Genomic DNA, 14,974 nt, shown 5'->3' with positions numbered 1-14,974 from the left:
CATCGTCACTCTGGGCTGAGGCCCAGGGAACTGCCAGCCTCCTAATTACAGGCATTTCTCACTGGTGTCATAGTGGCTGTAGCGGACCCAGCATTGGAGCTGCTTTGTATCATGGAAGGGATTCTTCCTGCTTGGAAAAAATGGCTCTTTTTCTTCCCCACCAACCCTTCCATCTGCCTCTGCTCACACCCAACTCCTCTTGGCCCCTTCTTCCTCGCCCTAATGCTTATCAGCTGGCTCTTTCGTTTTCCTCGACAGGGGGCCTGGCTTCATGCACAACAGGGCAGTCCAAGCCCCACATACCCTGAGTCGGTCTGTCAGGGTTGTGTGTCTGTCTCTCTCTCCCTCACACACACACACATACACAAACTCCTTTTCTGTCTAGAAGCTGTGAATGGGGCTGATGAGATGGGGAAGCGTAGGGGGAGGAAGACAGCTCAGTGCTCACCAACTCCAACACTTCTTTGGTTTTCCTCTGCAAGGATTACTTCAGCACTTTGACTATAAAGAGGCCAAGACTTTGGTGAAACAACCCTTCCCTTTTGTCCCATGCCTTGGCCCTTACCCAAGGCAGGTTTCCCAGAGGAGCCCAGGTAGATCCTAATGCACACACCCTTCAATCCCAGTTCTTAGTACTTCAGGGGATGGAGTGACAAACTCATTCATTCAGTCAGTCATTCAATCTCTTTAAAACATTTTATGGAATGCTTACAATATGCTAGGTGCTGAGCAGAGAGAGGTAAACGAGGCGGACACCACCCCTGAATGTATGAATTTGAAGGTCTTTGGGGGAAGGCAGACACTGAAGCACTAATCAAATAGGGACACCTGGCTAGCTCAGTCAGTAGAGCATATGACTCTTGATTTTGAGGTTGTAAGTTCGAGCCCCATGTTGGATCTAGAAATGACTTAAAAATAAAATCTTGGGGCACCTGGGTGGCTCAGTGGGTTAAGTCTCTGCCTTCGGCTCCGGTCGTGATCTCAGGGTCCTGAGATCAATCCCCGCATGGGGCTCTCTGCTCAGCGGGGAGTCTGCTTTCCCCTCTCTCTGCCTGCCTCTCTGCCTACTTGTGACCTCTCTCTTTCTGCCAAATAAATAAGTAAAAAATCTTTAAAAAATAAAATAAAATCTTAACCCACTGAGCCACACAGGCGCTCCAACTTAAAAATAAAATCTTAAAAAAAAGAACAAATCATATAAATAATTACAATAGCACTAACTACAGCTGTGAGAAGTGCTAAGCACAAGAAATAAGTGGTATAATAAGAAGGTTTGACTTGCAAGGGGGAGTGGAACTAGAGGGATGGGGCCTGGGAAAGGCTGGCTGGGAGACAGCACAGCCCAGGCCTCTCTTCCTTCCTTCCCGGGCTCCTGCACAGTGATGGATGAGGGAGAAGCCAACAGTTTATTTCCCCTGGAAGCCACGTTGCTGATGTGGTGCAGGGGACCACAACTCCCGCTATTTAATAAAGAACCCTGCGTGTGTCCTGGGGAGATGGATGAGCAAATATTCCTGACTGAAGCACCATGTGGTCTCCCTGATGTGCAGGGATAGGAGGGGACAGGGCTGAGGTTGAGGTTGGGAGTCTGAGATGCACCCCCCCCCCCCCCCACCGCCAGGTCTGAAACTCCAGAAGTGTAGAAAGGGTCAGCAGCATTATTATCTACTCCTAGGGGCACAGAATTCCTCTGCTTTGTGGGTGGCTGCTGCCCCCTGATGGGCACAGGCACACAGTTTTGTTTTGTTCTTTAAGGAAGGTCTGAGTGAGAAGTATTTTAAACAGCATTGTAGGGGCATCCCAAAGGGGTGTTGGAACAGCCTTCTTAGGGTTCTTTTCCTGGATATGCTGCAGCCAGCATTGGGAAGGCCTCCTTATACCTAGGGCCCCAAACCTTGCAGTTAAGTCTTTGGGGATAGAATTTTGATTTCTAAAGTGTTGAGGGGGCAGGAGAGGAGGAGAAAAAAAGAGGAGGAATGTGGAATCCCAAACCGACTTTATTCAAATGACCCATCCCACTTCCTTTGTCTACTTGTCTCTGTTTATCCTGGATAGGATTAACCCCATAGCCTTAAAAATCTGTTTTGTATTTCAGTACTTGCTCTCTTGAGTTATGTGTGTAAAAATAACTAGTGTTTTCTTTTGAGCACACATTATATACTTGGACTAGGGTTTCATAAATCTGATGTTGTGTTCTCCCCACCCCCCACTCCATTACTGTCAACCAGCCATCCCATCCATCCAAAATGTATCGAAAGCAAATGGGTTTTGAAGAGAAGCGGAAACTTACTTTTCACTGTACCTTTTGTACTTTCTGAATTATCAGGTTATAGTATTGAGAAGTTATTTAAAAAGTGCATTGATGGGGCGCCTGGGTGGCTCAGTGGGTTAAGCCTCTGCCTTCAGCTAAGGTCATGATCTCGGCCTCCTGGGATTGAACCCCCAATCAGGCTCTCTGCTCAGCGGGAGCCTACATCCTCCTCCCCCTCTGCCTGCCTCTCTGCCTACTTGTGATCTCTCTCTTGCTCTCTGTCAAATAAATAAATAAAATCTTTTAAAATAAAAAAGTGCATTGGAACTTTTCTCAGCTGGAACCCTTCCAGGGTGCTTCAGTCTTGCGCCAGGTCAGTTCCTGAACCCAGTGGAATGGCTAATAGTCTCTGCCTTCCAGCTTCCAGGAACACCCAGATCTCCTGCTGGTGGGTGAGATCCCTCAGCCTTGGGTCTGTCTGATAAGCTGACCCGAGGGAAGGTTTTCTCCTGTTTCTGGGAGGACCTACATTCAGTGTCTGTATGTTATGCTTGCTTTGGGTGTGTTCTGTTATCCTGTAGGGTGCCTGCTATGATATATTTGTAAGTTGTTTTTTTTTTAAGAGTTTATTTATTTATTTATTTGTCAGAGAGAGAGAGAGAGGGAGAACACAAGCAGGCAGAGCAGCAGGCAGAGGCAGAGAGAGAAGCAGGCTCCCTGCTGAGCAAGGAGCCGGATGTGGGACTCGATTCAAGGACCCTGGGATCATGACCTGAGCTGAAGGCTGCAGGTTAACCAACTGAGCCACCCAGGCGTCCCTATTTGTAAGTTTTTAAAATGAATGTCTGTCTATCCCCACTAGACTTCATTCTCCATGAGAGTAGGGACTCTTGCCTTGTTTTAGCTCACCAGTTTTATCCCTAATGCCTGGCACATAGTAGGCGCTCAGTAAATATTTATTGGAAGAATGATTGTGTACGATCTGTGTCTGCTTGTGCTTTAGTAGCTATAATTTGTACACTGTTACAGGCATGGTTATAGTTATCTGTTATAGTGTGACAGTTGTCTCATTCTCTGAGAATATGTGTGATGTATGCATCTATGTGCGTTCTGGTTCCACTTTTTACATGTAAACTGGGTGTTTTTGGTGGCACCGAAAAAAGTATTTATTAAATATCCAGTATGTGTCAGATCCTGGGTGAGACTCCGAGCAAAAAACGACTTCCTCTGCCGGCCGTCGCACTTTGGGATCATCTCCTGGAAGTGAGATCTTAAACTAGGTAGGACCTAGCGATGCCAGTCTCCTACCGCGGCCCCGGGGGGCGAAGGGGACGGGAGGGGCCGTGCTGGGATTAGGGGTGGAGCCCCGCTCAAGAAGCTCCGCCCCCGGGCAGAACCGCCCCTCACCCAGCCGGAACGCTTTTTTCCCCACCCCCCCCTCCGCGCCATGTTTTCCTCCGGACTCTTTTGAGCAACGAGCACTTCCGGAATCTCCGGGCCGCTTGGCGTGGTTGGCCTGCCAAAGCCTGATTCTCGCCTCGCGTGCGAGGGCCCGATTCGCTCGTGATCTCGCGCGCCTCGGTCCCCCGGCCTCATGGCCGGGCTGACCCTGTTTGTGGGCCGCCTGCCGCCCTCCGCCCGCAGTGAGCAGCTGGAGGAGCTGTTCAGTCAGGTGGGGCCGGTGAAGCAGTGCTTCGTGGTGACTGAGAAAGGTAGGGGGCGGGGCTGTCGAGGACCGGGCTGGGGTTCCTGGGAGCAGGGTCCGCGCGAGGACACCCTCCCAGACTTCAGGAAGCCATAGAGTTCTTGACCCGCTCCTAGGAGAAGGGGCTGGGAATTGAGTTTCTTTTCTAAAAGGACTCGGTTCTGGATGAGTCCATAGGGGTCCATTTCTGACAGTCAAGTCATTGCCTCAGGGTTCCATAGCGCTTTCCGTTTTCTGTGGGCGCTCACAGACGGTATCTTATTTGGTAACAGTGTTAACATTTAATATTTAATACAGTTAACATTTAATAACATCGATACGGCTTATTGAGAGTCAGCTGATTGCCAGGCACGGTGCTGAATTCCGCACGTGTTAATCTCATTTAATTTTCCCAACAGTCTTGGGTGGAGAGTCTGAACACCATTTTACAGACAGGAATCTGGGGCTTGGGGAAAATTTGATAAATTCAGTTGAAGTTCGTACAGCTTGTACGTAGTGGATGCAGAATTTGGTCGCCCGACCCCAAGCTCCTAACCAGTATGTTACTCATTTACTCATTCATTCATTCAGATATTTTTTGAAGGCCTGCTATGTAGTAGGCACTGTTGTCGGTCCTGAGGATGCAGCAGTGCCCCCAAACCGAGCCAAAAAACTTGCTCTTAGACCTTCAAGATGGGGAAGACATCCAATTAAACAAGCAAAATATAGAGTGATAATGGTGGTAAATACTAAGGAGGAAAATAAGTCAGGAAGAAGGATAAGGAGTCTCTGTAATTACAGTGAGTGTGGGGTAGGGGGTTGTAGAGGAGTGAGGAATGGCAGTTATCTATGGATGGAGAACCCAGAGAAGGTCTCCCAGAGGTGAGGGAGTGAGCATATGTCTCTCCAGGAGGAGGAAGCTAAGCAGAGGAAACAGCAAGCTCAGGAATACTGAAGAGGACTATTTGTATATGGAAGGAATGGCAGGGAGAGCAGGGTGACCAGAGTAAGTGAGTGAAGGTAGGAGACTTAGGAGATGAGATTCTAGGGGACCAGATCATGGAGGACCTACGGGCCATTGCAAAGACTTTGGCTTTTACTGTGAGATGAGAAACTGAATAGGGAGCAGTGAGTATGATCTGGCTTAAAGATTCTCTGAGGCTGCCCCGTTGGAGAATAGGACAGAAGCAGGGAGACCAAATACTGGGCTTTTGCAATAATCCAGGTGAGAAATTACGGTGTTGGACCAGGATGGTACAGTGGAGGTGGTAAAAAGTGATTGGAATATGGATATTTTTGAAGGTAGAACCGATTTGCTGATGGATCAGATGCAGGGTATGAGAAAAAGAGGAGTCAAGTCCTATTCCCAAGGCTTTTGGCTTAAGCCAAAAGTGTAATCCTGCTGTATGCCTCATACTCTGTGTGATGCTCATTGCATCGCTGTGAGAAAGGGTTGGCATGTATTGCAATGAGGAAGAATTGTAAGGATTTTAATTGTGGAGAAGCATTCCTTCCTCTTACCTAAACTTCAAGGGACACTTGAGACAGGCACCTGATGTTATATTTAGCTCCCTTCTAAGTCATCAGGCTGTCTCTGTAGGGGGCCGCTTCTTTGCTTTTCCGCAGAACAACTGAAGGGAACTGGCACCTTGTGGACCCCTTTTTCCCTGCATGGTATCTGAGTGTGCGAGCAGACATGCTAACTGTGTGCTAATAATCCCTCCGTTGCTAGCTCCTATTTTGTTAATAACAGAGGCTAGAGTTGGGATTGTCCCCATGGCTCTGGTTGCCATACAGGCCATGACACGAGCCTGGTTCTTTGTCATTTTTGGTATAGATATGGGTGCGTGAGAGAATGGGAGTGCTCTACAGCCGTGTTTCTTAAACTGCAGATCATTACTGTTAGTGGGTTTTGAGTGGGTCATGACAAGAATTTTTTCAAAGATAAAGTATATGTATATATGGTAAAGGATTAATATTTATAATTTTTTAAAAAGATCATTTATTTATTTATTTATTTGACAGAGACAGAGACAGAGAGAGAATGAGAGGGAACACAGGCAGGGGTAGTGGGAGAGAGAGAAGCAGGTTTCCCTCTCAGCAGGGAGCCTGACAGGGGTCTCCATCCCAAGACATGGATCATAACCTGAGCCGAAGGCAGACGCATAATGACTGAGCCACCCAGGCACCCCATATTTATAATTTTTTTTTTATTTGACAGACAGAGATCACAAGTAGGCAGAGAGACAGGCAGAGAGAGAGAGGGAAGCAGGCTCCCTGCTGAGCAGAAAGCCCGATGTGGGGCTCCATTCCAGGACCCTGAGACTGTGACCTGAGCTGAAGGCAGAGGCTTAACCCACTGAGCCACCCAGGTGCCCCCATATTTATAATTTTTAAAAGATTTTATTTGAGGGGTGCCTGGGTGGCTCAGTGGGTTAAAGCCTCTGCCTTCGGCTCAGGTCATGATTTCAGGTCCTGGAATCAAGCCCACATTAGGCTCTCTGCTCAGCAGGGAGCCTGCTTCCTCCTCTCCGCCTGCCTCTCTGCCTGCTTGTGATCTCTCTCCGTCAAATAAATAAATCTTTAAAAAAAATTTATTTGATTCTTATTTGTTTATTTTTTTTTAAAGATTTTATTTATTTGTCAGAGAGAGAGAGAGAGAGAGAGAGAGCAGGTTCCCTGCTGAGCAAGGAGCCCCTTGTGGGACTGATCCCAGAACCCCAGGATCGTGACCTGAGCTGAAGGCATATGCTTAACCAACTGAGCCGCCCAGGTGTCCCTAAGGATTTTGTTTTTAAATAATCTATACACCCAACGTGGGGCTCAAACTTACAACCCCAAGATCAAGAATCGCATTCTCGGGGGCTCCTGTGTGGCTCAGTGGGTTAAACCTCTGCCTTCGGCTCAGGTCATGATCTCAGGGTCCTGGGATGGAGTCCCACATCGGGCTCTCTGCTCAGCGGGGAGCCTGCTTCCCTCTCTCTCTCTGCCTGCTGCTCTGCCTACTTGCCATCTCTCTCTCTCTCTCTCTTTCAAATAAATAAATTAAAGCTTAAAAAAAAAAAAAAAGAATCACATTCTCTACTGACTGAGGCAACCAGGCACCTCTTTGGTTTTATATAAAGAATATATATGTTACATTCATTACTGTGGGTTGTCAGAACACTTTGAGAGACACTACTGTCCCATGCTTGGTGGTTCTGTTCCAGGGAAGAACAGGCATTGAATGGCAATTCTCTTTTGGGTCCTCTATAACTGAAGTGTAATCTTACCTTCTGTCTTATGTTTGTGGTCTAAATAAAAAATAAACCAAAACCAAAACAAAACAAAAAACCCAGAACAACTCTATTCCCTTTTTAAAAGACTATATTTTTAAAAGACTATATGCTCGGGGCACCTGGGTGGCTCAGTGGGTTAAAGCCTCTGCCTTCGGCTCAGGTCATGATCCCAGGGTCCTGGGATCGAGCCCCGCATCGGGCTCTCTGCTCGGCAGGGAGCCTGCTTCCCTTCCTCTCTCTCTGCCTCTCTCTGCCTACTTGTGATCTCTCTCTGTCAAATAAATAAACAAAATCTTTTAAAAAAAAAAAGACTATATGCTCTTCTTTTCAGATAGTCAGGATGTGTTGGACAGAGTGTTATACTTACTGGGATGGGAAGGAGGGGGTGTCTGTGGGATGAGGTCTTAGTAGTGGTGACTTGGGCACGTCACTTAACCTCTTGAAGATGGGAACAATTTCACAAGATGTTGTGAGGATTCAAGTAGAATGAGAGTGCTTTGTGCGAACAGTGAATGGCATTTATTGTGAGTACATGCTTTTATTTTGGTGCTGAACTCCCTCACATTTCAGTGTACTGATCAGGAAGGGCCCTGATTTTTCTTGTTCTGATTCTGACAGTGAGTGGGCAGGCTTTTATGAGGAGTGCCAGGAGAAAAACCTTGATCTTCAGATCACAGTATGCCTTCCTAGTGCATAGTGTCAGCTTTAACCATTTACGTGGATCATTGTCCTGTGTTTGAGGGCTTGTACCCTGACGTCGGTCTGAGTATAGTTGAAAAAGAAGCAGAGCATGTGAGCTGTGTTTCTTTGGGTCGTAGGCAGACTACCTGGTCTTTTCCTTTTTGATGCAGTAGATGGCTTAAAAAAATTTTACTACACAAAAATGTTAAATCAAAAAAAGCATACCAAAAAGGGCAAAGGCAAGTTTTTATTTGCAACTATTCATCTGCTTGGTCCTAATATTCTTCTCTGTGGCCTTTATATTGGTGGAGTCCCGTGGAAAGAACATGGGGCCAGTAATGAGGAATTAATTCAGCTACTAACACCCTGGCACACCAACCAGTTCACTTACTTTCCTCCATCTCAAATTATTCGTTTGGAAAGAAGGGATGGTAATATTCACTTTACCTACCTCTGTGTTCTGAAGATGAAAGTGAGATAAGAGATTTACAGCTACTTTGGACAGGTTAAGTTTGATATTGACTGCTAAGGCTTGGTAATAATGGTAATAGTATCTGCAGGCTCCCGAAGCAACGTTTATTGTTTATTGAGGTTCTTTTGTCAGGGCCTCAGGCATTCATTTCTGATCTGCTGCATTATTGCCTTGCAGTTCTCAAAGCTACCGTACTTACCTTTCCCACCTTCTCTAGTGATGTTCCCATTCTGTTTGATGTGAGTTCTTATTTGGGGCTATAATGGGTATCATGGATCTTCTGTATTCTCAAGATTATCAAGAAAGGAGAAAGGGGATGCCTGGGTGGCTCAGTGGTTTAAGGCCTTTGCCTTCGGCTCAGGTCGTGGTCCCTGGGTCCTGGGATCGAGCCCCGCATCATCCGGCTCTCTGCTCGGTGGGGAGCCTGCTTCCTCCTCTCTTTCTCTGCCTGCTTGTGATCTCTGTCTGTCAAATAAATAAATAAAATCTTTTAAAAAAAAAAAAGGGAGGAAGAAGACAAGCTAACACCGAAGACAACAGATTTGAAAAGGAAGCCTAACAATTTCTGAACAAAGTGGGGAAAGGGCCACTGATGCCAACTTTGTTTCTATTCTTCCTGAGGATTTTGGCAAACTGATAATAGGATGGTCGGGCAGTATATCTGCTGGTTAGGACTTTGAGAATTTACAGGGTTTTAAAGAGAGAAGTTAGTGTTTTAGGGCTCTTGGCTAACTGTGCTCCCCCTCCCCCTTCACTGTTCAGGGAGTAAGGCATGTCGAGGCTTTGGCTATGTCACTTTTTCTATGCTGGAAGATGTTCAGAGGGCCCTCAAGGAGATTACCACCTTTGAAGGCTGTAAGATCAATGTGACTATTGCCAAGAAAAAACAGAGGAACAAGTCCGAGGAAAAGGGGGAAAATGGTGAGTTTCTAGTAACTGAAGAGAATTTTCCCTCTTCAGTTGGGAGGAAGGGGAGGACGGAGAGGGGAAATGGGGGATAGCCTCTAAATTTAAAACTTCCTTTAATTTCCTTTTGATGTCCAAAATCATCTAATGTGTTTTATTACCCATTTTGTCTTTTATTTAATTCTAACTTTGGAAATCTGGTGCTCCTGGGTGTTGTCATACTTAACCCTGTGGGAAATGCCTTTTTTTGCTAGTAGCTTCTTTCCTGTGATCAGGGCTGAGATTGGATCACAGACTTATTTTGTTGCCTCTAATTTTTTAGAAAATTCAGAACCCCCAAAGAAGGAGCTGAAACCTAAAAAACCCAAACTAGCAGATAAGAAAGCCAGATTAATTATTCGGAATCTGAGCTTTAAGGTGAGTAACAGAGAGCACTGACACTACCTGTTCTGCAGGCTGTTGGTACTGATTGGTGGAGCTCCTCACCAGGATAGTATAATTGGACCTAATTCCTTCTGGGCATGAATCTTAGCCTTGTTGGATACAGAAAATGGGCCTGTATAAACAATTAAGGATTGTAAGTGTAAAGGAGACTTCCTTTTGGGACACTACTACTGAGTTAGGGAGGAGGGGAAGAGCTCTTTGATATCTGTCTTCTTTGTTAGATCCAAAGCAAGGTGTTTGTGTTTAGAAATGTTTGATGTCCTAGTCTCAAAAGTAAAAAAGGAGTGAAAGTATTCAACTTCTTTGTAATGAGCTAATTTAATATTTGATGTTTGATGTTTATTTTCTGTGATAATATCTTTTCACTTGTGGCATCAGTGTTCAGAAGATGACTTGAAGACAGTATTTGCTCAGTATGGAGCTGTCCTGGAAGTAAACATCCCCCGGAAGCCAGGTACCAGCAAACTTTCATTTTCTGTGGATTAGGTTAAGATTATTTAATATAATGGTGTTTTTCCAATTCACCCTTGAACTAACTGATATTTGAAATAGAAATACAGGGGCACCTGGGTGGATCAGTCTGTTGAGTGTTCAACTCTGGATTTCCTCTCAGGTCACGATCTTAAGGTTGTGGGATGGAGCCCCAGGTAGAGCTCACACTCAGCATGGAGTCTGCTTGTCCCTCTCCCTCTGCCCCTCCCCACCACCGCGCATGTGTTCTCTCTCTCTCTCTCAAATAAATAAAATCTTTTAAACAAAATAGAAATACAAAGGTCATGTCATACTCCTTGTGAGCCCCAGATCACATGACATATATAAAGTATGAGGCACAGTGTTTGACACATAGCAAAAACTCAAAAATAATGCTTATTCCCCCAATGGCATTTTTAGTTAAATTGGAACAAATTTTAAAAGACAAGCGATAGTTTGAGAAAATGCATTTCTCCTCAAGTTTGAGTCAGGGTATACCCAGCAGGAGGACAAAAGCTATTGCTCTGGGCAAGGAGCTGACTGGTTGGCAGGATTTGGGTCATCTTGCCAGCCCAGGTTGCTATAATGTCCTTGGTGTTTGTTGGCTCCCCACCTACTGTCTATGACTTCTTTGTACATTTGCACACAGATGGAAAGATGCGCGGTTTTGCTTTTGTCCAGTTCAAAAACCTTCTAGAAGCAGGAAAAGCTCTCAAAAGCATGAACATGAAAGAGATAAAAGGTAAGTTTTCTGTACCCGTACCGTTCACCCAGATATTTCTGCTGTTTTGTGAATTAGCACAGTAACCCACTTTCTACATTTTCAAAAGGTGTTTGAATTATTGAGAGTCTTACTGCTAATACAGAAACTGTGTGGTAAAATATTCCTAGTGCTTGATCTTAGGGTTAAACTTGAAAGAACACATACCGTTGTTTGCTTTTCTTTATTTGGGTGATGAGTGTGCATTTAAATCCTTAATGAAAAAATGTTCCTGAAATAATCACTGATAGATGCAGGTTGCTGTCCAGGGGCTGTGGGTTTTGCAGGTTTCTCTGTCTTGGTCGTGGTCCCTCTTCAGCACCCTTCAGCATCAGCAGGCTGTTGAACTGGCTGTGCACCTTTACTAGATGCTAAAGAAGGGCTTGCTTGGAGACTTGGTAACTTCCGTGCAGAGTGCAAATTATTCCAGACCACTTGTTTCAGCTGTTGCTTAGTCTAACTGGAAACTTGTCTAACTGGAAACACTGTTCCCATTATTTCATTCTTAACTTTTTTATTCTCTTATCCCAGGTGTGGGGGCTGTGGTAGAAAGGCAAAATAACTGTTTAAATTGATAAAAAAAGTTTAAGGGTTAACAAGGGTAGGCTACTCTGAGCTTTATTGCAGTACCAGCATTCCCTGAATTAGCAGTTTCTTTTGTCTGTTTTGGTTCTGTCACGGTCTTCGATGAATAGGAAGTCATTTACAAGAGACGTTAAAAAGAGGAAGACCTTTCTGATGCTATTTTTCTGTTTGCCAGGGCGGACGGTGGCTGTGGATTGGGCCGTGGCAAAGGATAAATATAAAAATACACAGTCTGCCTCTGCCCCAGGTAAGATGTGGTCGTATTGGGTAGGAGGGTTTGTATGTCCTGAGGTGGGTATGGAAACAGCTCTACCTGCGGTAAAATTATAAGGGAATCTGCTTGTCAGTAAGAATACTGGGTCAAAGGTACCAAAAACAAGATTAATGGAAAGAATGAGACTGAGAATTAGGAGAAGCTCCGAGTTCCTGTGGGCTCAGTAGTGAGCCCAGGGCTGTTTGTCGATTCATATTGTACCATCTGGTGATCTGGGCTCAAAACATAGGGTCTTTTAAGTCTAAGCCCAGTCCTAGGTATGAATGTGAATGAGGAATGGGACCTGAGTTCATTTTCCCCTCTGCTGGCTGTCCTTTCCCAACTTCTCATAAAATGATGGAATATTAAGAATAGAGAAACTTAAGACTTGAGGGTTTTTTAGAAAGCAGGTGGCTTTTAAGCCACCAGGAGCTCTGAGAACAGAACTCACTGAGATGACAGTTCATGGCTGGTCCCCTGGGTGAGCATTGTGCTGGCTGTGGTGCACAAAGGCAGGCTATTTATGGAGGCTCAGTTGCTATTTCTCTCATTCAGAGCCTGCTTAACCTTCAACCTTCTGATGAATGGGACAGGCTTCCAGGGAGTCTCAGTGATGAGGGGTTTTTGTTGTTGTTTTTGTTTTTTTCTCTCATACTTTCTTTTACATATAGTAAGAAAAATACTGAGAAAAATAGTTAAAGTCTTAGTCCCAGTGCCAAGGAACTGGGAACTTGGGGTGTTAAGTTAATCTTGGATTCTTTTTTTTTTTTTTTTAAGATTTTATTTATTTACTTGACAGAGATCACAAGCAGGCAGAGAGGCAGGCAGAGAGAGAGGGGGAAGCAGGCTCCCTGCTGAGCAGAGAGCCCGATGCGGGGCTCGGTCCCAGGACCCTGGGATCATGACCTGAGCTGAAGCAGAGGCTTTAACCTACTGAGCCACCCAGGCGCCCCTCTTTTTTATTTTTTTAAAGATTTTATTTATTTATTTGACAGAGAGCGACACAGCGAGAGGGAACGCAGCAGAGGGAATTGGAGAGGGAGAAGCAGGCTCCCTGCAGAGCAGGGAGCCCAATGCGGGGCTCGATCCCAGGACCCTGGGATCCTGACCTGAGCCGAAAGCAGATGATTAACCCACTGAGCCACCCAGGCACCCCTTAATCTTGGATTCTAAATGAATACCTAACTTTCTTTACCTCTGTGTATAGGTGAGGAGAAGAGGACTGAACCTAAACATCAGGAATTAGGTAAAGAGAATGGCAGGGAAGAAAAGGATATGGAAGAGGAAGAGGGAGAAGAGGATGACACAGAAGAGGAAGAAGATGAGGAGAGGGAAGCGGAGGAGAGCAAAGAAACAAGGGTGACCAAGCCTGCACAAATTCAAAAGAGGTAAGCAGCTCAGCTTGTTCTGAGACAACAGAGGCAGATGTAGGCTTGTCTCTGTGAGGGACAGTGATGTCTTCCCTGTCCCCATCACGGCAGAGGTGACATGTGTAATGACAGTGGACAGACCCCTCCAGCAGCCCAGATCCTCAGTGCTGAACTGTGCCATTGCAGAGTAGTTCGGAGGGCCGCGCCTCCCGAGAGCAGTGAGGAGGAGCATTCTGATGACGACAGTGACCTGGGGGAAAGAGAGAGTATCGACGGTGGAGAGGAACTGGCTCAGAGCGACACCAGCAGTGAAGAGCAAGAGGACGAAGGTTTGCATTTGCATTTAAAACCAGTTACTGGCAAATGTGCTTCAGTTCAGCGCACGCCTCTTTTTAAATAGACCCTAAGGTGTTCTGTCAGATTTATGTTTCAGTGCTGAAAAGGATACCTTTATATTCCTTCTCAAGGTTTTTGTTTTGTCTTTTAAATACGTTTGGAATAGTATTTGAGGGTTGCAATTCTCAGGGAATTTAAAACCTGGCTTAATGCCGAGGCGGTACTTCTCTCTTGCTTATCCAAGATGAATGAACAACTGGATAAGCAGGATATTGTATCCTAACATCAAGTGGATTTTAAACAACTCTGACAAGTTGAGATGGGGCTAAAGGACCTCTTGGGGCATTTTGTAAAACTGTAATCAAACTATAATCATCAAACATTCTTTATAAAGAATGTTGAACATAAACTCAACTTATTTATTGAGGGCGACAGGTCATTACAGAATGAGGAATGGTCAATAACTGGTTCTTTAGGTTAAGTCTGGCATGTTGGCCTGGCCATACAAAAAATCTGAGGAAATAAGCTTTTTCCATGAGGAGAGAATGGTAGACACCTTAGAATTAAAGAAGCTTCTGTACTGGTGGGACTATGACCATTTAATAATCAGGTTCATCTCTTACCATTCTCTACTTTGAAAAAAATTATTGGGCCAATTCATGATAATGGCAGAAAACTAAAAAGAATAGTGCAGGAGAATGTCGTATAGAAAGAAAAGTTCTTCACCACTCCCCCCGAGAGTGCCTCAGAGTAACCACAGCTGTTTCTTTCATATTATTTGAGAAATTTTTTATGTATATGTAAGCATATATGTCTATTTTTATTTTTTTATTGTTTTTTAAAGATTTTTTTTTGTTTATTTGACAGAGAAAGAGAGAGAGCACAAGTAGGCAGAGGGAAGGGGAGAAGCAGGCTTCCTGCTGAGCAGAGAGCCCGATGTGGGACTCAGCCTCAGGACCCTGAGATCATGACCTGAGCCGAAGGCAGATGCTTAACCGACTGAGCCACCCGGGCGCCCCATATGTCTATTTTTAAAAACATTGAGTCTTCCTTGTACCCGGGTCCTCAGCCGCTTAGGGCCCTTCCCCAGAGACAACCAGTGTTAAAAGTTTCTTACGTATCTGTGTAATACTTTTATAAGCAAAAACACATGTGCATGCACACACACGTCGAATAAAGTGTTTATTGTTTAGAACATTGTTTTTCTTTGTACTTTAGATGTGCAAGTCTCAAAGAAAAAGAAGAGGAAATTACCCTCTGATGTGAATGAAGGGAAAACTGTTTTTATCAGGTATGCCTTTGTACCTTGGGAACTGCTGTTTGTGTTGCCCTCACAGGTTTTTTTCTCCTTTTTTCTTTTCTTCTGTCTCTCTCTCTATTTTTGTAAAGATTTTATTTTTAAGTAGGCTCTACACCCAGAGTAGGGCTTGAACTCATAACCCCGAGACCAAGAGTCTCATGCTCCAGTGATTGAGCCAGCCAG

The 14,974-nt window shown here is 45.0% G+C and overlaps 1 protein-coding gene across 1 annotated transcript in view; it reads left to right on the top strand.

Annotated features, from left to right (window-relative positions):
* Positions 1 to 3,720: 3,720 nt before the first annotated feature.
* The window catches only part of RBM28 (RNA binding motif protein 28), a 32,543-nt gene continuing 21,289 nt past the window's right edge, over positions 3,721 to 14,974 (top strand). The window contains exons 1-9 of the mRNA XM_080818770.1: positions 3,721 to 3,963; positions 9,129 to 9,287; positions 9,595 to 9,689; positions 10,095 to 10,170; positions 10,837 to 10,929; positions 11,708 to 11,779; positions 12,993 to 13,173; positions 13,342 to 13,484; positions 14,710 to 14,782. Of these exons, the coding sequence (XP_080674896.1) occupies positions 3,846 to 3,963; positions 9,129 to 9,287; positions 9,595 to 9,689; positions 10,095 to 10,170; positions 10,837 to 10,929; positions 11,708 to 11,779; positions 12,993 to 13,173; positions 13,342 to 13,484; positions 14,710 to 14,782 (1,010 nt within the window). The 5' untranslated portion in view covers positions 3,721 to 3,845. The remainder of the gene's footprint in view (positions 3,964 to 9,128; positions 9,288 to 9,594; positions 9,690 to 10,094; positions 10,171 to 10,836; positions 10,930 to 11,707; positions 11,780 to 12,992; positions 13,174 to 13,341; positions 13,485 to 14,709; positions 14,783 to 14,974) is intronic.

Source organism: Martes martes (genome assembly GCF_963455335.1).
Source record: "Martes martes genome assembly, chromosome: 11".
Lineage (NCBI taxonomy): Eukaryota > Metazoa > Chordata > Mammalia > Carnivora > Mustelidae > Martes > Martes martes.
The sequence above is the reverse complement of the archived record's forward strand: the minus strand, read 5'-3'. Positions and strand labels throughout refer to the sequence as shown.